The sequence below is a fragment of the Zootoca vivipara genome, chromosome 1 (assembly GCF_965207765.1).
Source record: "Zootoca vivipara chromosome 1, rZooViv2.hap1.1, whole genome shotgun sequence".
Lineage (NCBI taxonomy): Eukaryota > Metazoa > Chordata > Lepidosauria > Squamata > Lacertidae > Zootoca > Zootoca vivipara.
The window spans coordinates 88265545-88290490 of NC_142582.1; the positions used below are offsets into that span (position 1 = coordinate 88265545).

The window sequence follows — 24946 nt, forward strand, 5'->3', positions numbered from 1 at the left end:
ATAATCTGGTGCCCAAATGAAATCACAGAAAATGCCTCCTGGATTTGCTTGGGAAGGGAATTCCAAAGTTGCGGTACCCACCAAAAAGCTTCCTGGAGAAAGGCCACTGATGATTATTCCCAAGGGGAATACTGTACCTTATAACATGCTAATAATGTCCCTTATGACTGTTTGACCCCATAACACTAAGGGCAAAAAAAGAGCTCTGGTGTGGACATAGCCAAGATAGAAGGCGGATTTGGAAGTAGTCATGATAAACGAGGTCGCTGAAGTTCTGAGAAGGACAGAAAGGGAGAAGAGAATGTGAGTTATTAGCTAGAGAGAGGTAATTTATATGCGGTGATTCTTAATGGGTGGAACCAGGCAGATGTGTCAAATTCCCCAAGGTAGACTACTTAACCCAATTATCTTCATTTTATAAATGTCTATATACACATTCTAATTGGGTACTATCATTTAGAAATCTTGACTGCTATTGTGATTTTGCAGTGGCACTGTAATGGAAACACAAGCATTTCTTAGGCAAGGCCCCTTAAGATTTGATCAGCAATGGGGCAGAATGCTGATGCAGAAAGTTTAAGCCAGGAATAGCCAACATTATGTCCTCCAAATGTTGTTGGGCTACAACTCCCATCAGCCTCACTTCCAACTTTGTGGATTATATGAACATCAGGAGGGCTTCATGTTGGCTACCCCTGGTTTAAGCTGTGGGGTTGGCTATTTTGTTCTCTAAGCCCAGCTGTGCTCAGTTCACCCCAGGCTATCAAAAGGGCACCCTAAGATCTGCTTAACACATTTTGAAATGATAGTATCAAATAGGCTTATATTGTCTAATCAGTTTCACATGATCACTCTTTCTTTCCTTGATTTCAACATCACAGAGAGAAAGTGAGAGGCTTGCGAACTCAGAAGCTTATGTGGTGTGGCAAATACCGGCTGGATGAGGGCACATCCAAAAGAAATATTTGTCACATTAAATTGATGAGGTCAAGCAGTCTCCTCCAATCTCCAAGGACCCTCAGTTCTATAACCATGTTGCCTGGGACTAATGGCGTGTTGAAGTCCAAAATCTGTACCGTTTAATCTATACTGTTTTATTTTTGTTTAGAACTCTTTGACTTGTGTTTATAATTGTATATTGTTGTAATCTACCCTGGGACCTTGTGGTGAGAGACAAGTAATAAATTTATAAAATTATACAAACACACACACACTTATTGGTTTGTTTGTGGCTTGTATAGAATATTTTGTTTTTTAATGTTTGATGTTTTGTTGTGTTTCTATATATGTTGTAAGCCGCCTAGAGTGGCTGGGGAAACACAGCTAGATGGGCGGGATATAAATTAAAAAATTATTATTACAGTATCACTATGAGGAATAACAATATTGTGGTAAGTTTATTGCCTCAAAAAGCAATGTCTGGGTGGCCTTGACTAAAAGTAACCTGTTCCCCCAGTTGAACTCTGTTCTGCAGAGCACTTTCTGGCCTCTTTCTTGCATGCTAGAATCAGGGGTACTTCCATACCTAATGTAGCAGTGCTTTAAGGTAGCTGCAAAGCCAAGGATGGGATTACTAGATCAACAGATTATATACATTCCACATCTTTGTAATTTCTGGTTGACCAGCATGGCCATAAACATAGGAAGGAACCCAGTCTGCAAAGCAGGGCACCTTGAGTTCCTTATAAGAAGGGCAAGATTTAAATGTGGTTAGAGTGTTATGTCGATAATAGAAAAGTTTAGAGAATCCCATTGCTCCTGCCATCAGAGATCAAGTATGTAAAAGTTTTCAATTTTTTCCTGCGTTTCTAGCCGAAAGAGAAAGCTGTTTTAATATAGGTTTTCCTTCATTTATATTGTGATTTATATTAATGTGATTTAATTTCAGCAGAAATCACTGCTTTTATGAAAGAGGACGCTTGCATTGATATTATCGTTTACATATACCTTGGTAGATTTGGCTTCCTATTCTGCATTGTTATAATAAAATATGCAAATCAGTTTCCCTGCAGCATGGGCTTATAAACCAAAGATACACGTAAACAAATATGCATTGAGGTAAGGGAGGCCAGTCTTGTAAAGTACAAACAGCAAATTCATTCGTGCTTAGAGTTAAGTTGCTTCAAGCAGTTTGCTGTCATACTCTAAGAAGCAAGCAAGCCCATTACCTGTTGTAGCAAATCTTTAACAGGAGACTTAAAAGAGAAGACCTGTTTGGAAAGCAAGGATAAATATCAAGCTAAATGACTGAACAAGTCGATTTGAAGGACTTGGGACTGGGTAGAAATACAACATTTCAGCCAAGACAGATTCAAGTAATTCAAGACATGGCTTGCAGGGTCAGGAGAAGGCGAGGCAAGAATTGTATTACGAGTCAACCACAGCAGGAAAAGAGGGAGAGCTCTTGAGAAATTGTCAAAGCTCATTGGTGTGGGATATCCCCCAGGGATTTAAACTTATGGAACCATATACACAGAGAGCTTCTGCAACAGAAAGTTCTAGGGAGTAGCTGAGCTGCAGATAGGAAGCTGAGCACAATCAAGAGGATGCCGTACTGAAGAAAACAACAAGTCCCAGCCATCCTAACATCGCACATGCAGAGCTGGATTAAGAAGCTTGTTTCTAGTACTCTAGCAAAACCTTTATGACCTAGAAAAAGCCATCAGACAACAACCTTACACCAACCTATGAGGAGTGAAGGTGTGGCAATTTCACCACTGCAGTTCCCACCACTGAATTTCACATAAGCAACAGCCTTAATTACATTCAAATAGAAGTGCTTCTCTGAGCATCGGAGAAGCAAGACTCTGCCCCAGATCCCAACAGTGTTGTGAGGAGTGCTTTCGTTTGGGAACTGCATTTACACAATTAACACCATGTCTAATTTAGGTCCAAGGTCACAATCCAACTACAACATTACATATGCCTTTCTCACAGCGCGTTAGTTGGAAGGGAGCTCTACCGAACTCAGCAGGACTTGGGTCAAAGTACGTTTGCTAGAATCCTACGCACCTCTTACTTAGAAGCAAGTCCTATTGAACTTGGTTACTGATGAACTTTGGAGTCCACAGAAATAGAACTCGGTTGTATGTGCACATGTACAAATATATAGTGCAGCAGTCCAGCCAAAGTTAAGCATGTGGCTAATTCTCCTATTGCTATCCATGAGACCTGCTTTTGGGTCATTTTTTAAAACACCTGTAACAGAACTGAACTTTACAGCCTGCATGCTATTTTTAAAGAGTTATAGCAATAGTGATCAGTCAGCTGCAGCATGAGCGCCATCTAGTGACTGAAATGTGCCTTTAGATTTCACCCAAAATCGATTTTCACTCAGGCATTTCATATTAATGGTTTATTTGCCACTTACTCCCAAAACAGCTTTCTATAAAAATCAGCCACCATTACTTCTTGCATTTTTACCTCCTCACTAAATTTTATATACAGTGGTACCTTGGTTTATGAACACAATTGGTCCCGGAAGTCTGTTCATAAACTGAAGCGTTCATAAACTGAAGTGAACTTTCCCATTGAAAGTAATGGAAAGTGGATTAATCTGTTCCAGATGGTCCGGAGAGTACTTAAACTGAAGCGTTCATAAACTGAAGCGAACTTTCCCATTGAAAGTAATGGAAAGTCAATCCGTTCCAGATGGGTCCGCGGAGTTCATAAACCGAAAATTCGTAAACCGAGGTGTTCATAAACCGAGGTTCCACTGTATACATATAGTGCCAGAATTCTAGGTACTTGATATATACTTGAAACCTAAACCCAACCCTGGATTTATGTACCTAAATCTGAGCCAAAAGAATGAATTGCCTAGGGAAAAAAATCAAGAGCATCCCCTAGTGGTGTAAATTGTTCAGCACAGCTTCCCCTCAGTGCAAACCTCCCACTCCTAGGTGGAAAATCAGCCCTATTGCTGTTTTTAACAAAATAAGCTGTCAGTTTTGGTAATTAAAATCCACACAATTGCTTTATTGAAAAGAAGTGCAAGGCCTGCACAGATTTACAAAGCAAGCATTCGAACTAAAAGTTGTAGAAGTTTGAAAAAGGTGTGCGTATCATAGGTATGTTGAAAGAAGGCCTCAACTCAAGAAAGTTATCCAAAAGGAGAATTAATTCAATGTTCAATATCCTGGTTATATTTGCATGATCAGAAGAAAGCCACCTTTTAAATTCACAATCCTGCAGTACAGCAGGTTCTAGGTTCTAAAAAAGCAATTGACTCAACTATTTCCAATCTGATTTGCAAAAGGGGCGAAGCGTGATTTTTTAAAAAATTAGCCACCCTGTTTGATACATCAAGTATTTTATGCTTCTCTTCACAACATTCAGATACCTTCTCTCTGGCAGTGGCATCATCCACAGATGGACTACATCCTATTCATCCCGGATTACTGGCTGGTGCTGATGGAAGGTAAGAGGTTCTGCAACTTCTAAAGCAGAGCATTCCAAACTTTTCATGTTGGTGACACACTTTTTATACATACATCATTTCACAACACAGCAATTCCGTTTTAACCAGAAGTTAAACTAACCCCTTTCCAACCCCAGGAGCAGTATGGGGAGCGTTCACACCACAGCCCAAAACGCTGCAGCTGACATACTAATATGTGTGGTGGGCCCAGGCCTTATCCACAAATTGAGTGATATATATGAAGGAGCAAACATTTGTGTATGTAGATGTGCCGTATAACCGGGATCGCTGTTTGTACTCCTCGCATATGTCCTGCTCAACACATGAAGGGGACGGGGGAAGAGTACATACGTATCATGGTTCTGAATTAGGAGTCCACTGGGAACAACACTGAATCCTCAAAATGAAGGCATCAGACATTATGAGCAGCTACCTCAACTTCCCTTGGGATCAGTTTTGCAGGTTGGGAATGGGATCAAACCATTTCCTGTAGTGTGTACAGTGGTACCTCGGGTTACAGACACTTCAGGTTACAGACTCTGCTAACCCAGAAATAGTACCTCAGGTTAAGAACCTTGCTTCAGGATGAGAACAGAAATGGTGTGGTGGCGGTGCAGCGGCGGCAGGAGGCCCCATTAGCTAAAGTGGTACCTCAGGTTAAGAAGAGTTTCAGGTTAAGAACGGATCTCCAGAACGAATTAAGTTCTTAACCAGAAGTACCACAGCATAACAAATGGAGCATATTTTTTTTTAGTTAATCCTGGAGTGTTATGTGTATTAAGGCTGGGACTCAATTCTTATAAGCAAGTATTTTTCTTACACAGATAAACACACCTCCCCTAATCTTTCAAAATTATTTGATCCAAGATAATGGAAATAAACACTGGAGGAGTTACTCTGTTTGGTAATGAATTTGAACAATGATCAACAAACTAACTTTTTATTATGTATCAATTTTATTGAAAATAAAACTGTTGCTAACAAAGAAAAAAGTTTACAAACTTAGCTTTAATGAGCAACACAGAAAGACCGCTGAAGCTGCAGTAAGCAGGGGAGAAACATTTATTGTATTTACTGTATCACACCAATACATTTAAACATTTTAGGGTTCAGTTTACAAATATTTGAAGCAGATTCCCTCATTTAGGTATGTGGAAGCCAGATAGTTTAGTGATCACAAAGTTGTTAAAGATTAACATAGTACTACATACTAACAAAAACAAAATCATGTTTTGTAAACCTAAGGAAAATGCCCTTTTACACTTTAGCATTAATAAATTCACATTACATGAAGCTTGACTGGAAATTTGTTTTGACAGTTTGAAAATAACGTTCCCCTATTAAATTTGACAATTTACTGCTTCTGATACTACATGTACCTGCAGTATTTTAAGTGTCACACTCTGGTCGCTCTCTTTGTAATATTAAAATAAAAACTTCAGTAAAACTGGTGTATTTTTATTTCACAAAGGGTATCTCTGTAAAACAATGCATTTGCAAGACTGCCAGGTTAAATACTCTTAAGTTGCTGCATTAAAGTATCCGTTATGTTTTGATTTTTTATATCATGAAGTGGGTTATGAAACTTTGTACCCTGTCCAGATAAAACTTGGTGTGGAAGATGTACTTCTTGGCTAGGCCTTACTCTAAAGTAGCATTAAAAATTTCACAGCAGCATCTGCTTAACCAGATAACACATTAAAACACATTCCCTGGCTTGCTACTTTAAATGTAAATACTCGTTAAGAATAAGGAAAAATTATTCCTTCCCAATTCAGATACCCACCTGTGCACTACTAAAGGATAACTATATTGGGAAGTTGCATGGGACTTTTCAAAACAGCATGTTAATAGTCAGCTGAACTATCCATGGTGATTTACTCAATGTTAACTAGAAGATATTCTATGTGCAAACAAGAAGCACAGCCAAAGGACTCTGAAAAGCGGCACCACGGTCCATGTCTTAAATTTATCATATTCAACAATAAGGACAAAACTCCCATATGTGTACTGCTTGAGTCAGTAAGGCTTCACCTACAGAAGTACATAGTACATGTGGGTAATTATAATTTGCCGATTTAAATTGCTTTTATTATTGGTTACAATTTATCTAACTCTATAAAGAGGGCAAGTTTACATACTCTCTTCAGAGGTCTATGCTCACCTGATGAATTATCCCTCCCCCCCCCCATTTGCATCTTATTCAGGCTTGTAGAAAATTTGACTTAGAAATGAAATATTTATACACCTCTCAAAATTCCTTAACTGCGGCTTTCAGCAGAGCTCGACCTAGAGCGAGACCTTTTCTTGGCTGGGGGAGGAGATGGAGAGGAATTTTGCGGGCCAGAGTGGTGGTTTTTCTCTGAGCCCTTCCTTTCAGGTGTGCGGCTTCGAGAGCCCCTCTTTTCAGGGGTACGGCTTCGAGAACGAGACTTGCTTGTTGACTTGGAAGATCTTGCAGATCTAGACTTGCTGCGAGATCTTGAATAACTTCGTGAACGGGATCTGCTTCTGATAAAGATTGAACAGATCTTATGACAGTCTATATCCAGTATTCATATTAATAAATATTTTTTTGTACCCAGTATTGCATATTCCTACTACACAACTGGGTAGTCTTTCAAAATGCCATCTATTGTGGTATTTCTCCTCTAACGTTAGACATGGAATTTTTGACTTCTGTTCATCCAACAGGCAATGTTACAGCCCAAAGTAGCTTTTTCAGCCTCACTCCCTCTCATACTTAAAAATCTACAAAAAATCTTGAGAATTCCAATGCTCTTTTTTGATCCCTCTTTCTGTACAGTAAACAAGCTTGCTTGATGTAGAAAGAAGGCATAATACAGATCCCTCAGTCTGTACTTCAATTTCTCTAATTTCTCTAACTGCATACACTAGGGTCACCAAGGTGGTGTCCTCCATCTCCCTTTCCTGCCAATTGACCATGCTGGGAGTGGGAGTCTAGCAAACATGGGGAGGGCATCACTCTGGCTATCTCTATGAAGCTACACAATTTAGAAATAATTTGTTTATACCAAGTGTTGTCACCCTGCATTTTTGTCACTACCTGTGGTTCCCATTATGGAAATACAGTTCAATTGTACCTTGAGAAGGTTTGGGGCTGCAACATTTTCCTAACATCTTGCTTCCCACCCCCTGCACTGACTGCCATGTTTCTTGCCAAGTCCAGATCTTCATATATGGTGACGTACCTGCGCCTTTTGCGATCTTCAATTAGCTTAATTCTGCGCCCATTCAACTCGCTGCCATCCAACTTGTCCAATGCACTCTTCATGTCACTGGATGATGCAAACTCCACCACTCTGCACAGCCAAAGCAAAATCGATATTTTAGTGATACTTTAGAGTTCAAAAATTATAGAGCTTATTTCCTACTTAGATTATTGAAGAGCAATGATCCTGCCCTCCTTCAATGCTCATATTCAAATTAACAGTGTTATAGTAAACAATGGTGTGAATTTCCCAAACCCTTAATTCCAGATTTTGACATAAAGCTCCTTGTACTTTCCTTCAAACTTCCACATGAACACTTATTCCTAGCCAAATAGAATGTGGCATGGTTGCCTAGGGAACCAATCTGGAAATAGAAGTACACAGGAGTATAGTGCTTCATTTTATTCTACTGATCCTGTGTATGTTGCAACAACACTAACACCACTGTCACTGCGTTTGGAACCAATCAAGCTAACTACCTTGGGTGCAAAGTTCAAATCTTACCCTTCATTTGGATTGTTTCTGTGTGCATCTACAAAGGTAACTTCTCCAGCCTTTCTCATGAAGTCTTTCAAATCCTGCAGTAAAAGTCACAGTTCAGCTTAGAAAATGATGCATAGAACTAAAGAAATTGTGTTTAAACAGGTCTCCTTGTTATGGCTAACAATAATAGTAAACTCCCATATATTACAGCTATAATGAGCAAAATTAAGCTAATCACATTGCTCAGATATGGCAATATAACATACCATTTAAAGGATTACCACATATATTAACTATGTCACAAATGGTGTTATTAAATGCAAGCATTTGATCATAACTGAAGTCTCAGTTTACTTGTATATTAAAAGGTTTGCCTGCAAACATTCTTCCTCTTGTCTATACAAATTAAACACAAATGTCTGTATTAAGTTAATGCTAAGATTCTGTCACAAGCTGTCAAAAGGCAGAAGCACAACTTTTCTGCTTTCATCAGTTCGTGTCACAACCTCAGTGTTATTTTAACAGAGACTTGCGTTTAATGTAATTGAGATTGAGTCTATGCTGCAACACTACACAACTAAGTGTTAAAGATATTTTAAAATAAGTTGTTTATGACTTATTTCTTAACCTTTACAAAGTGCCCCAAAGAATAGCTGACATTTTATAGCCATAGGCTACTTACCACAACATACCACAAGTGGTCAGATGATATAAGCAGGTACCTTAAGCAAAGAGTCGCTTGTCCAATAATTGCCTAGCAGACCAAGAGGAACTCCCTTACATGGGAGGGACAGAGGAATGGACCATAGCAATGTGCTTCAGGGAGATGTACCAGAGACCCTGAAAGCACTGGACACAGTCTCCGGAAGCGGCTCTAGAACCTGAGGTTGACCTGTGCTAGCCAATCGAGCTGTGGGCCAACCAAGATCTACATCGCCAAGATAGGTGTGTCATGGGTACCAAAGGGAAAACTCAGAACAGGCCAAGCCCTAGAAATTCAGCCACTAGGAACCCCAACCTCTTGGGTTCTTTCTCCTCCACACAAGAGAAACGAGGGCTAACCCAAAGCAAGGCTGTTAAAAGAGGTTCAAAATGAACTTGGTTAGATATATATTTGTGAAAAAAAATACAAACAAAAAGCCTAAAACTGAGCTACAGTTTACAGGATGCCTCAATTAATTTAGTGTTTAATAAAGTTTAATTTAGTTTTTACAAACTAACATGTGAATAAAACAGTCTGAAAACCTGAGTCTTTAACCTAACATGAAACAAGTTTAATAGCAGACATTTCATGGCAGGGTTCAATTCTACAATATACTGAGCACTCCAGCCCAAATTCTGCTTGATATTTATGCATGCACACCCTCTAACATGTAAAATCTAGTGATGGTGAAATTTCTAATCACACAATGAACACAAGAGTTTTGCACATGCAAGATCAGGGTACTCAGCATCTGTAGGATTGAACTCTCCCCAATACAAAGTTCACAACATACAATACAAAATGATGTTCACAATACTTCAAACTGATTATATCCACAGTAAATAGGAGACAAAGCAAAAAAACATTTTCATTGATCCTTATGCAATTCAATTAGCTTTGATAGTACAGGTGAATAAACCTATAAAGGCAGGCATCTAAATTTAAAAATACAACCATACCATGTATTTGAAATTTGATTTCTTGTCTACTGTAAGATTACTTACACTATAAACATCAAGCAAAATAGTCTGTATGGATGCTCATAGCTCAAATATGTTACTTGAAAACTTAGTTAGAAGAACCTTAGATTAGCAACACCTTTCCACAGAAAGCCAAGGGGTCTAGTTTCCTAGCTTTAGGCTTATGGAGAACTAACAGCCATTAGGGGAAATCAGCAGTAAAAAAGTATGTGCTATTATAGGTTACTGGGATTCTAGATTTTAGAAGTCATAATCAATAAGGAAGAGATTGTGACACTTTTAAACACCAGAATGTGCTGGCCTTCAAAAGATGTATGCACCTCATCTTAAAGCTTGCTTGGTTGCATGCTAGGCACATGAGATGCTAGTTAGTAAGTTTTGAAAATCCAGCTCGACTTCAACCTTGCATGTGCTACTGCTCCCTCAGTTGTACACTTTTGCCACTTTCCCCTCTAAATTTAAGGGGCTAGTAAAAAGACACAGGACAGGCACTTATCTGAGGACAACTGCTACAGTGAGCAGATGAGTATTAGTTTTCAAAATCCCACTAAGGTAGACAAGACAACCACAAACTGATTTCAATGGACCTTGAAAACAGTTAGCTTTTCAGTGATATGGGAAAGGATGCATTAAAAAGTGTTTCCTGTTACTATTCAAAGCTTATGGAAATGATGAAGCCAGGCATACATTATGTACTAGTTAGTGAAAGCAAAGAAATGGCCATGGAAGCAGCATGGCAATTTTTGTTTTGTTTCTGATCACATTTGCCTGGATCTCCTCAGGATAAAGTCATGATGTTTTCAGAAAACATGTTTCTGTAAGCACTAAGTAACCTCTGAGATAAACCAATGCCTGCAATAATTTAGTGTTTCTCATACAAATGGTAATCTCACCTATCCCAAAAGCATATACAACTTCCCCATAAACCAGCAGGTAGTTTGTATCATGGCAGCAAAACAGATTTGAACAGAAAATGTTGCTTTGTGATGTAAAACCCTAAGGGGCAAAGTGATGAATTTTATGCTGTTCAGAACAGAAACATACGTTGTTTGCTCGCCTTGCCTTAATTTGCTCCAAGGCCTGATTCATTCACTTGGATACAGCACCGTAGATGTTCAAAATAGAACCACACAGAAGTTGCTCTACTCAGCAAGATGTTGTGTGAAGTACCTTACTAAATGGTTCTGGCTATTTTTAATTTCACCTCTGCAGAGCCAGGCAAGGTTTGAAGTGCCTTCATACAAGGTGCTTTTCATAAACAGCAGTCTAAAAGCAGCGATGGAAGTGCTATCACATCAGTGAATTTTCCATTAAATTAAGAACAGCACCACATACACACACAAACCAGGCAGCATCACTGTAGCTGTATTAGACATAGCCCACCAGAGCACATACATGCTGGTCTCAAATGAACTGATGAGCTTTCCCAGTGGTTGCAAATGATAATCAACACCAGAAAGTGTACTGGGAAGTTTTGTGATATTCAGGTCTCAGAATGAAGCATCACAAAAGTGACATGCATTTATAACCAATGACAACTGAAACTTAGCTGGGACCAAATAAATGGAAGACTATTCATAGTAGACAGATGGAACCTTCATGTTTAGAGACAGTATACTTTTGATATTGGGAATAAAATAACAGTTTTTGCCTCTGAGAAAATATATAAGCAGGTCATGAAGGTATATGACGGGCTGCTGTTGGAAACTGAATACAGAACTCAACAAGATGGCCTCTAGATACAATTGAGTAGTTCTTAAAACGAAGTGACACCGGACTTACACCCAAGATTTTTCCCAGTGGGCCATTCCACACAGCTACTTGTAAAACAAATGCTACGAAACAGGACTCAAGTGTGCTCAACTCTCCTCCCTTTAGTTATTTCTCCTCCCTTTAGTTATTTCATATGAATTCGAGAGACCTGGTTCAAATATAGGCACTTTAATAATAAATTGCCAGACACAGACCCACCGTTATTTTATAAAACTTTTCTAAAATGCAAAAAGGGATCTGTAATGCTGATCTACGGAAAAAGTCCTGTGTTGATATCAAAAGACTTCAGGATCAAACGTTAAAATGACTGAAAAACTGGTACCCTATGCATCTCAAGTTTTATACTGCTCTGTAGGTTGCCCTGAGCAACTTATTGGAAAGGCATCAATTTTAATCTTGTCAAATTACACAAGTAGTTCAATACTGTATATGTATTTTGTTCTACAGTGGACTCAACTGTTGAGTTCTGTATTTCCACACAAATAGAGAACTCCAAATGTATATGCCGGGCTTCCCTTCATCATCCATGTGAACCTCTCCATCCTACATCAAGCTCTTCATTATTCTTACAATTCACTACATCAGCTAACAAAGGCTAACTTGCCTCAGGTTTAATTTCTATATTAATAAGCCCTGTCTCTTTACTTTTAGCTAAGGTTATTGTGCAGTATACTAGTTTGCTGCAATTATTCTCTTGACAGCTATCTTGCTCCTGAACTGTGCAATTATTTGCAACCTGTTCCTACCCTTTCCTTCTTCCTTCGGGTTCCCAAGAAAGCCCTGTTTGATGAATGTATGTTTAGAGCACTGTTAAAACGCTAGGCATTCCCCATGGTGAAATTTACAAATTAAAATGAAGACAAAACTGAGGTAGGTAAAGTGACAAATCATGCACTGATGACAGTAGTGCTAAGATCAAGGTAATAATTGCCCCTCATTTAGGCACAAATAGCAACCAGCCAAAAGGAAATTACAAGAGAACTCAGGACACCAGAATCAGCTTTAAAAAAAAAAGATTTAGTCTTCATAGTAGATGCAACCATTATACCCAGAAGTTAATAGGTGAAATATTGTTCAGGGCCTGAACAAATGTTAGAATACATGCAAGCCAAGGAGCAGAAAAGAAGTCTTTAGTTTGCAGGTTCCTTTATAGGAAGTGACAGATATTATTAAAAATGAAGGCTACCTTAACCTAATTTAAAGCCGATTATTAAGTTAAATAAACCTAATAAAAATACATTCTACATTTAACACTACTTTACCGGCTCAATGAAATCTCATTTTTTGTTTCACAACTAAATATTTAGAATGAAAGATATGTGAAGCTGCTGAAGATTCACTGGCTAATGAGAACAGAAGCTGGTGTACTTTAAAGGCTTGCTGCCTTGCTAAACAGTAGAATCAAAATGAACTTCAGGGATAATTTGGTATAGTAAACCTGCCAGACTAAGTGCCACCTAGCAAATGATAGCAACTTTTTCCAAGTACTGTATACACCTGGTAAAATACTTGAATAATCTTCACACAAGATGGTGTACATAGGCTTCTCCCTACCCAAGCACATCCACACTTGCATGAGAAACATGCCAGAAGCAGCTGCCAGAAAGCTGAAATATTGCATGTGAGGATTCATTTATCCAATTTCAGCATAAATATTTTGAACCTGCATGTGAAATTGGTGTTCTAAGACAAGGGTCCTGTGGGCACCTGAAAAGCAAACTAATTTGTGGCATGAAATTTTCAGGTTTATGTTAGTCATATATCCTTTACAGTTAAGGAAGAGTAAAAAAGCATTGTCTTTGCAAGGAAACCAAATAGTGGCAATACTTAAATGTGAAGTTAAATGTTAAATACTTAAATGTTGAATGTTATTTAACACACACACTAGCTATGCAATGAAAGCCACAAAACTCTTTTAGAATTAAGTAATGCATAAAATTTCCTGCATTATGAACACAGAGTTCTTTTAACCATGCAGTCATTCTGTTCATTCTATTGAAGCCAGATACAAACTACAGACCTTCCCACTGAGACATGCCTTTAATTATGAAGATTATGTTTTAAAATGGATTTTTCACAATTCTTATTAGATGAGGATTATAGTTGTCCAAGAAACACTAATCACCTCTTCAGTTTTAAAAATAAAAACATGCTGCTTAAATGCTTATTTTTTTTGGTATGCAAATAAAATAACTTTAAGCCTGAGATTTAATAAAAAATGTTCTGACTGCTTTAGCTGCAAAGTTAAATTTTATGGTGTCTCCTTTGGGGTGACGACGACTTGTTTTTGAGAAGAAAGAAGTATTTAAGGTCAACTCCAACTCACCTGCCAGCTAACACGTGAAGAAAGATTCTCAACTATAAGCCTATGTTCAGTACGAAGAGGTGGTCCATACTGGCTACAAGAGAAACACGTTTTTCCATTATTTGTTCATTTATACTTCATGCAGAAAATGAAAGTGCATTATGCTGGGACAGATTGCTTCACATTGCTCAGTAAACCAGAAAATGTTTTAGAAATTTGACTGTGTTCTATTTAAATGGGGGGGGGGAGACGACTACCGGGAAGTTGCTTATTGCCTGTAACAGGGAAGGCAAGTGGAATATATACACAAACTGCAGGACACATGCGAAATGACTATGGGGCAGTTCATGCAAGTGCGTTCGTCAGTCAATGACCTCCATGTGTGCAACAGCCAGCATATCAACAGTTTTCAAAGCTATCACCTAACATAACATTTTTCAAAGTCCCTACATTCTGTGAACACATATCAAATGATGAACATACAGGCATGAATCACCCCAGGACCAACACTATAGTACAGCCATCCCCAAACTTCGGCCCTCCAGATGTTTTGGACTACAACTCCCATCTTCCCCGACCACTGGTCCTGTTAGCTAGGGATCATGGGAGTTGTAGGCCAATCTGGAGGGTCGCAGTTTGGGGATGCCTGCTATAGTACTTCAATAAGCTGTGGGAGCTGATGCACTATCTACCCAATTTTATATGAATAAAAGATCTGTCTTACTGTCATCAAACCCCAAAATATTATAAAATGCTAGTACGAACAATTGGAGAACTGTGCATTAGTTTGTTCAGGCTAGCTACGAAAATCCACTCCAAATGATGGCTCTTTTATATACAGTGGTGCCTCGCTAGACAAATTTAATTCGTTCCATGGGTCTTTTCTAATAACGAAAAATTCGTCTAGCGAATCCCATAGGAATGCATTGACTTTTTTTTGCCCATAGGAACACATTAATTGAATTTCAATGCATTCCTATGGGAAACCGCGATTCGCTAGACAAATTTTTCATAAAACGAATTCGTCTAGCGAGGCAACCTCCGCTCGAAAAATCCTTTCGTTAAGCGGAAATTTTGTTAAGCAGGGCATTCATTAAGCGAGGCACCACTGTAATATGAAATTCAACCAACAACAACTGCATCTTTTGGAAATTTAAGCAGAGGCAACTCCATTTCATTTGCATACCTCTAAATGCCCCATATTTTCAGAATATCCAGATCTTCAGAGCATTTAAAAGAAGTTCCAGAATCCCCCAACTGGCAGGCCGAGTCCCACTTTTCACTACTGGAAATAGTAGTCTCTTCTTGTCTGGCACCATGTGCCTGATGTCATGAACGTAACTACCATGCAAGATGCCCATGAACGTCAGTCACATATCCTACTTTAGTAAAGTTCACTTTTAGCCTTGACCTTGGATCACTCTTACTGCAGCAACACCACTGCACTAAAGAAAAGAGAATCTAAACAGCATACTTCAATATGCAAAATTAGTAGCTTCCAATGTGTTTGGTTTCTGTTTACCACAAGAATGGCAAGAAGACTGCCTCTGAATGAAATGCAAAAATGCAAATTTTATTTCAAAGCAATATTTTATATTATCAGTACAGGTGTCTAAACAATTTCATGAACAGATGTCTTAACAGCAGCTTGTAGTAGACAAAGTGAAATAGTTTAATGTGAGAGAAACATATTTTAAAGTGCTATTTCCCCACATATACTATCCAACATGCACCACAGAAATACATTCTAAAATGACTGTGTATTTCAAACAAAAATTGGCCTTATAGTGTCTTCTATGTAGACGTCATATTTGCTTTGTTGTACCGGTAGGTTCTACTGACCTTGGAGCACAACTAACTTATACAAGTAGTTCTTGTCCATAGTCCCCTAGGCTCCCAGCCAAAGTTTAAGCAAAGAGGGGCACAGTCCCATTAAGCACTAGTCACACAAAGCCCATTCCATTCAGTAAGGCTTGTACAGGACCAAAGTACTACAGGCTGAAACCAAACTATAACAAACTCTGGCTGCAGGCACGAGAGTACACTACTTGTGCATCATAATTATATTAATGGGCATGAAAGCTATCAAGTGCTAACCATACACCCACTAGGCAAGTTGCAGCAATAATTAATGACTTCAACAGCACACACCTTTCCTTCTTATAGTTGAAGGTGGTAGTTGGAATTCATCAATTTCAATGAAAAGGTTGTTAGCATAAGATTCCTCGCATTGGTCTTACTAAAAAGGTAATGAAGGGTAGGTAAAATAACCACAGCTCATTAAGAACACCTTAAAATGTCATGCAGCTACCTCTAGAAATGTGAACTGTTAAGAATCCTGAGAGTATGGAGAATGTTCATAGTCTAATATAAACTGTTTAACAAGCGACTTTGCAGTAAAAAGAACACATTTCTTACCTAGATCCACCCCCATAGGATTGGTAATAATTGAACCGTTGTGGGTATCTGCCTCTACCCCCTCTTCGGGCTCTGGCATGTTCAATTGTAACCCTTTAATATTAAATGAAAAATAGACATAGCTTCTTTAGCACATCAATCTTTTTCTACTGGAAACATACACAAAGCAAATAGGCATCTTCCTCCAAGCATTTCCATAAATGAAATGTAGCTATTTTGAGGTACTTAAAAACAGAAGCAAATATTTGTCTACTCACGACGTGTGTAACCAAAAAAACCCCTTTTTTGCCAAATCTTAACTTCCTCACACATCCATCTATTGTACACAATTTAAGATGACTGAATATGAGAGAATCTCATCATATTTCTTTCAGCTTTTTAATTGTACAGTATTAGTTTGGAGGTTCACAGAGGCTAACTAGAAGGCCAAAGCAATGGCTGTGCTTACCACCAACCCTGGGTGGCAGGTGTTTTTCTCATTTCTGCTGGGGAATAAAGATGGTTAAGAAGCAGCAGGAGACACACCTGATTCTTCTTAGCTTACCAAGTCTTTGCACACACAGGCAAGACTCCAACTCCCTCCCAAACTCTAATGCTTGCCTAGTCTGGAGGAAGAAGACATCTTGCACATGAAAATATCCCTATTTCTTACCTTCTCCAACCTGTAGTGCAAATGAGTGTAGGAAGACTATGCACATGCATGCACACTGCTGGGCATCCTTGCCAGGGACTCTGGAGAAAGAGTTCCTGGCAAGTGAATTATGGATGTCTGTATTTCTTTGAAGTTTGCAATATAGCTTTAATACAAATACTAGAAAACTCAGTAAAAACAGAAAAAGCTGAGAATGACTTGATTTCTGAAATTACAATAGTAATTTTAGTTCAGTTGCTTTAGGTAAATTACACATGACCACCAAGAATATAGTTTCATGGGGGAGACAAGGAAGTTGTGCAAATTAAGGCTTAGCATTTCTCATTGCAAGAATCCTCCCTTTTAATCAAGTATTTTATCAAATACTCTAGAAGGTATTTGAAGACTGAGTTAAATGAATGAAACTGCTGGTAGCTGTCACCCATAAAAAAAAACCCAAAGATGTGCAGAGGTCAAACTACAACATATGGAAAAAGAGTTCCACTCTTGAGAAGCTAAAACATGTATTTTACTGAGTGTAAACTTTCCCCCTTGCCTCTCTTGAAAAATGAAATATATAACCTTTTAGTGTCTCAGTAAGGCATATATGACGCAGGTGGCGCTGTGGGTAGATAAATAGGTACCACTACAGCGGGAAGGTAAACGACGTTTTCGTGTGCTGCTCTGGTTCACCAGAAGCGGCTTTGTCATGCTGGCCACATGACCTGGAAGCTGTACGCCGGCTCCCTAGACCAATAACGCGAGATAAGCGCCGCAACCCCCAGGTTGGTCACGACTGGACCTAATGGTCAGGGGTCCCTTTACCTTTAAGGCATATATGTATACTGAATAGGCATAGGAGATGGAAAGGGCAAGTTACCCCTGACAAAACACTGCATATTTGGTAGGTTTACCAACTACACAAATTAAAATGTTCTGATCAATATAGGGAGTCAAATCTATATGTTAGTAATCTGCCAAAAACAAAGGAAGCCCTATATCTTGTGAGGGCTCTTTTGTTCACAGTAGGCACCAGGTTTTCTGCTCTTCAATTTCAAAGAAAGCAGTTGAAAAAGGGGGTAATCCTGTATCCTGCTACCAGCCTTCTGCGCCCACAAGCAGCACATTAGAGATTTTTAGAAATCAAATGCAGCAGAGCATCCAATTTACTTGCAGCAGACATGACTGCAATTTATCTGCAATTAGTTGTGTGCTTTGCAGGGGATTGGATTAGATGGCCCTCAGGGTCCCTTCCAACCCTACAATTCTATGATAATTAAAGATTACCTTTCATTACACAGTTCTTTACCATTCAGTTCATAAACAGCATCATCTGCATCTCTGTGATCCTCAAATTCCTAAGAAGGGAAAAGTCATGTAGTCAGTTCTTTAAGAGTGAAATCTTATTGCCCTAATAGGGGATTTTTTCCATTCATTTTTCCAGCTTATTTACAGTCATGACTCTGTAACACAGAGGACAATTAACAATGCTCCTCCAGATGATCTCAGTGAGTGGGCTAGGCTATACATGCTTAGGTGGTTCTAAAGATGTATTGGACCCAACTTGTTAAGGGCTTTGTACCACAGGGTATATCAGCACAAGAGTACTGAGTATGCAAGAAAGTTAAGAACAATCGTAAACCCTAACTTGGAAACTACTTACTTAAAGGAGTGTCATCTCTCCCTAAACCAGCCTGCCCACGCTTTAAGATCCGTGGAGTTCATCTTAAGTGTTCCTCTGGTAGGAGATACTTTTCTGTGGCAACATGGCAATGGGTCTTGTCAGGAATGCCCTTCCCCTTGAGGTATGGAAGCTACTGACTCATTTCAACAACAAATTAAAACTTGTTACAGGTAGGTAGCCGTGTTGGTCTGACATAGTCGAAACGAAAAAAATAAAAATCCTTCCAGTAGCACCTTAGAGACCTTAACTTATCTACTTAACCATTAAATTACTAAAACATCTATTTGCTTAGGCATTTGTGGAACATTAGTTTAGCTAGTCTACATGTGTCTGCTCTGTAGTTTTAAAAAAAAATTTAAATAAAAAGGGTAGAAATATTTTAAATAAGAAAAACAATAAAACATAAAATAGAAGACCACCAACACCCAATACAGTAGAATGCTTGCCTCTGCTGTAACATCTCATGCCATTGTACAATGCAAGTTTATTAAATAGGAAATCTGCCAAACACACGTGAAATGATGTGCTATCATGAGAATGGACTCATGATACAAGTCGACTGTGTCCAGCAGCATGCACACCTATGCTGTCATGTCATGCTGTCAAATCACACAGGATGAGAAGTGGTTTAGTGATGAATTCCTATCAGTCTTCAGACCAAACAGCCACACACAATTATGCTACAGCTGCCTAAGAGAGTGGTCTGGGACTACAAAAACACCTGGTATTTTCCTATGCTTCCCATTTCATCCACCTATGCCTGAAGTTAATTGGCAAGCTTTGGGGAACTATGCATTCTGCATAATGGCATGCAGGTTGAATAAAGCATTAGTTCTGCTGTTTGCTGCTGTGGTTTAGATTTATGGTCAATAGAAAATATGGGTAAATCTAGTGATGAAGATGGCGCAAGTCAAAAGAAAAATTACCACTTACCTGGGGCAAGTAAATATTGCCTCCAGGCAAGACAACAATGTCAGTGTTCCCACCACAACAAAGCCAGATTTGCTTATTATTCATAGTGAGCAAGCAGCCTGACTGTTTCTCCTGATGTGAATGGAGAAGGAACCCATGAAGCTGTAGTTAAGCTTGGCTTTCTGTGATATCCAACTAGGGACCTTGGTTTGTAGTTCCCAAACAAGTCAGGATCTGCAAGCCAACAAAGACTTGCAGTGATGCTGGCTTGTTTGGGAACAACGAATCAGGATCCCATATCTGGAAGTCACAACAACTGCAGCTTCCTGGTTTTTCTTTTCTCTCTCATGTCAGGAGATAAGTGAAGTGGGAGACACCAGGCTGCACAGTGCACATTCACAGTATACCATTGTAATCCACCAACCGTTGCTTATTGTGATGGGTGAATGCAGCCTATGTGTGCAACCTCCATAAGCAGCGTTTGAAACTCCCGTTGTTCTAGGCACATTTTGCAACAGGGAATTTCATTAGTGTGAGCAGTTTCTGAGATCTGGGTGCAGTGCTGCACCTAAAATTTAAGATTAAAACTGCCACTGCTGGTGCTGAGGGCATGGGAGGAGAAATTCCTCCCTGAACTTCCAAGACATCATTACAGTCAGGCAAGCTGAGAGGTTCCACCTCTCAGCTGGCCTTACAGAAAGACAGTGTTTTGCACTCTATAGCCTCAGATTGATTTAAATAGGTTTGGTTTAAGTAGTGCGTGTTAAAGTGTTATCAACCTCAGACTCTCAGTGATGCTTAAAATCGAAACCAATTTTGGAGTGGGATCATTGAAGGTCAATGAAGTCTTAGGTTTGTGAACTGGACACTCAAGGTGGGTGTTTCTGCCATCAGTTGTATAGGCCTGTAATGTGTGTTAATTGTGGTGCCAAAAAGATAATATTTATATGCAGGAAAGGGGGTGTAGGAAGAATCCAGGGCTTGTCTGCAACGTGGAAAGGAGGACCTTTTTATGCCCCCCCCCACTTCCAGCCTCTCTCTGAAGACTGGAGAAGGGACTCTCATAAGAATATTAGGAAGGAAGGCAGGACGTATAGCTTAGTTTTTTGCAGTCTTCAGATGAGGATGAGACCATGTGAAAAATGAATATATATATTTTTTGCTGATCATTCATGTCAAGCTTTGTATAAAAAAGCACGCCTAGACATTCTGTTGTGGCACCCATAACCTTAGGCTTATGGTGCCATTTAATTCCTAGCTGTCATATCTCAGTTTCTAACACTGTTCATAAGCTCTGAAGACCCCACCTGTGGGATTCAACTTCCTGCCTTGCAGAAAAGGGAAAATAACTAGATATCTGCTCATTTTATCTATCATTTTGGAGGTGGCACATGGAACTACTTCTCTCCCCTCCTGCATGGGAGAAACAGCTGCAAGCTAGGTTGCCTGTCTCCTGCTTGTTGAGTGGGGGAATAAAGTCACACATGCTGCCCCCAAAATGGAACTTTATCATCCTCTGTTTGATAGGATGTGCACTAGTTGGGTGGACTTTTGTTCCCTATCTATCCCAGAGAGAGGAAGAAAGAATCCAAGTATAGGCAAATACAGAAGAAAAGGCTGCTGCTTTTCCTTCTCTGTTCATCTCCTCTTGCTTGATAGCATGGGTCAGGAAGACAACATGAGTCCCACCAAACCTGTTGTGCTTCCCACCTAAGCAGAACTGGCTGGCTTCTTTCTATTTGAAAGAAGGGTCACCTAATGGTTGCTGGAATTTTTGAATACTGTACTCGGAATCCCTCAAGATATAAGTAATTTGTGTTCAGAGTATGCTCTCTTGCTTTGTACATGTAACAGAGAATTCTAGTACAAAAATAGAACCACACAAACCTGACTAGTTCACCTCTATTAAGAAAGCTGTCAGTTTTCCCCTTCCCTCCCTGACTTAAAACTTTGAGCATTAACCAACCATCCTAAGTATTTACCTTAAGTTTAAGTTCCATATTTTCATTTTTTTTAAGTTTGGGGGAGGAAGGAAAATGTAATGGCAGCAGAGAGAAATGCTGGGTTGGAGGGAGAGGCTCAGGTGAGGGAACCATGGCATATACAACCTACGGCTATGATTAATTGCAAAGCTGATTTATTTAATTCTTACCTAAAAAGCAGCCTTCCATTTTACCATACAAGCAATTTCAAAGAGGAAGTTTGCACATATTAAGAGCCATTTACAGAAAGATCTAAAAGGTTAAAGAGAAGATGGAAGTTTAACATTTCTGATATTTTGCCTAATCAGATTTCCTGTGATTTTTATTACAATGTAACTGGCTACAGTCAACTAGATTGGGAGAAAAATGTTTAAATACACATGTACCTACCACAAAACCAAAGCCGTTTTTCAGATTGATTTCACGTATACGACCATATCCCTTGAAAAATTTCTCCACATCTCGCTCCCGAGCATGTGGACTTAGACGTCCAACGAAGACACGACAGCCACTCATTTTAGCCTAAGCTGCAAAAAAATAAAAAAATACAAAGTTTTGGCATTCACATTAGGTGTTTTATTATATCAATACTAAAGTTCAGTCCCACAGATGCTGGACAGAAGAGACAACTGAGGACAGTATTTCTTAAAACCCTCTAACATGCCAATATAGATGCAAACAACTTTAGTCTAGTTTTATCACAAATGTACCCAATGCACTCTCTCAAAACACATGGTCAAACATCCACCGCATAGAAATAAATAATTAAGACTATCTCTCACTTGGCGCCAACTCCCACTGGTGTTGGAGCATAGAAACCCTTCAAGCTGAGCTCTTGTGTAACTCAAAAGCCACTATGCTCCACCAAAAGAAGCTGGCAGTAGATAAGGCAACACCTTAGCAGATAAAAAGTTTAGGATTCATGATGTTCCTGCATCAGAGGCCGTTCAGCCTCCTTTTCATGACATACCTACCAAGAACAAAACAAAACAAAACCGGGGGGGGGGGCGGAATAATAAAGACATTTCGCATGCACACAAAAATATAAATGTCCAGAGAATGGGATAGTGAGGAGGGTTAAAAACAAAAACAAATGTGCTCCTTTATCGTCCGCCTCAATCATTACCTTCTGAGTGGAAATGGATGAAAAGTTCGGCTGCTGAGATGCGCTTGCAAGGCCCGATCTGGAGGGATGCGAAAGCGGTTCGGGAGCAGAAGGCAGGGAGGGAAAAGGGAAGGGAAAAAGAACGAGAGTGTTAACGGCAGAGGCTCGAGAGAAGTGGAGACGAAGACGAGGGGGCGCCGGGGGGGGGATGGTGAGAGGGAGTCCTCACCCGGTACCCAACGCAGGGAACGGGCGCCGCGCAGGGCCCAGGCAAGGCGGCGCTTCGGCCTCGCAGCCTGGCTCCGCTCCGTTTACCACAGCAGATAAAACGGAGCCCGCTCGCTCTTATCCCCCGACGCTACGGGCCGCCTCACTCTCCCACCCTCCGGCTCGGCCCCTCTTCTCCCGGGTGAGGAAAACCGCGCACTCGCCGGCGGTGCCAGCGTCCAACTAAACTCGCTTACCTCCCGTGCGCGGACGCGACGCTCGCTTCAGTCCGCCAGAGAAAATGGCGGCGCTACTTCCCTTAGGAGGAGCCGCGGAGAAGGCGGCTGCGGCTGCGCAAAGCCCCCTTTCTCTCCAACCGGCTTGCGGACTACGACTCCCAGAAGGCAACGCGCCACAGGCCGCGGTTTGAACGCCTTTGCTGGACGCGGATGGAGGGCCCGCTGCCCCGCTTGGGAGTTGTAGGCGGCTGCCGTTCCGAAGGGGCCTCGTGGAGAGCGGGGGTTGGTAGAGAGGCAGGCCGGGAGGTGTTGTCCTTCCGAGGGAGAGAGTTAGGCAACCACCTCTCGCGAATGGCGATCGCGCCATTTCAGGACGTCAGTGCGGGCGGGGATACAAACCATGCTTCTCTGCCAGGCTAATTCATCCAGAACAGCTGCCGAGCTCTCTTTGTGCACAGTGTTTACGTATGCAAGCTAAGGTCCTTATCCTTCACTGCTGTTGGGTGCTTTCAAGCCATAAGATGAAAATGCACACTTTGAATTCTTCCCTGCAGAGGCTCTTTGTCTGAGCTGCGTTTCTTCCTGAAGTGATACAAGGGGCTTTTATTTATCATAGCTGTTTTAGCTACCAGAGGCATGGCAGATTGATAAATATATTGTTACTTGCCCCTGGCTCTTGGAAAAGGGGTGGGGTGGGGGGTTCTATATAACCATACCCTTTTTAAATGTGGCTCTTTTGGGGGGAGTTATTGGGTTATTGTTCTTATTTTGATTTTATGTATTGTGATCTTTTGTGAACTGCCCTGAGGCCCTCCAGATGTTTTGGACTACAATTCCCATCTTCCCTGACCACTGGTCCTGTTAGCTAGGGATCATGGGATCTGTTGAGTAAGCAGCAAGGTTTGGGTACCAGGGTTAGAGAGTGGGGAGACAAGTGACCTCTAAAAAACATATACTGTATGGAAATCTATTCCTTTGTTCTTCTGTGGGTAGACCTGGTGTCCAGACATCTTTCTACCTGCAACTGACAGTTTCAGTTCTTTCACTGGCTCTCTTCACTTCCTCCAATACTTACTTATTTGCACTGCTGCATTATATCAACTTCACAGCTCCTCCCATGACTAGATTCTCCTAAAAACAAGCAAACCCAATGCCAGGAGACCAACGACAACACTGCAATTCATATGCTACTCTACCACAACCCCTAACTGCAAAATGGTTATAAAGACACTGAGCTACTTTGCAGAGCTAGTGTAACTCCACACATTCTCAACCATAGCCCCACTCCTTGCAATATGGGCATAACAACAACAACAACAACAACAACAACAACAACAACAACAACAACAACAACAACAGATTCTAAATGGACTTGGCAGGGTATTTTTCTTTATTGCAAACTTGGGTGTCTTGGGGGCTATAAAATGAGGCCTGAGTTAGAATATCATAAACTTTTGGGTTGGTAGTAAGATGCACTACTGCCTAATCACAGGAACAGTAAAAACTTTGGCTTCTCCATTGTTTTCTGTGGGGCACCAATATTGCACCAGGAAAGACTACCAAAAGTGGTTTCAAAATACCATGGCTTCATTCAATGGCTAAAACACTGGAAGGTTGGGCCAAACTAGTTTCTCACTCTACACTTCTATGTTTCTCTATTTCTAAGAGTGGACAGAATAGTACATCCACACACCCCACCCTGTATCTTGGGTTCTAAAAGTCCTAGAGACTTAAAAAAGAGAGAGAAAAAGCTGGGAATCTAGTGATTGTGGTTCATCCCAGGGAGGAAGGAGTGACTGTACCCCTTGCAGATGCTCACAGACCAATACCCTAAATCAAAATAAAGCAACGTCATTCAAATGATTATAAGA

The 24946-nt window shown here is 40.2% G+C and overlaps 1 protein-coding gene across 2 annotated transcripts; it reads right to left on the reverse strand.

The window, feature by feature from the left end:
• Positions 1-5464: 5464 nt before the first annotated feature.
• Positions 5465-23157, reverse strand: LOC118084232 (serine/arginine-rich splicing factor 5). Of its 2 annotated transcripts, none has more exons than XM_035113617.3 (9): positions 23094-23157; positions 22651-22708; positions 21915-22051; positions 18234-18304; positions 16316-16408; positions 13919-13991; positions 8158-8231; positions 7633-7743; positions 5465-6931 (listed from the first exon to the last, which is right to left on the reverse strand). In XM_035113617.3, the coding sequence occupies exons 3-9, from the start codon at positions 22038-22040 to the stop codon at positions 6682-6684; spliced, it is 798 nt and encodes a 265-aa protein (XP_034969508.1). In that variant the 5' UTR covers positions 22041-22051; positions 22651-22708; positions 23094-23157; the 3' UTR covers positions 5465-6681. The 2 variants fall into 2 exon arrangements, with proteins under 2 accessions (XP_034969508.1, XP_088526017.1); XM_088669891.1 differs by having other exon boundaries at positions 22859-23157.
• Positions 23158-24946: the final 1789 nt, after the last annotated feature.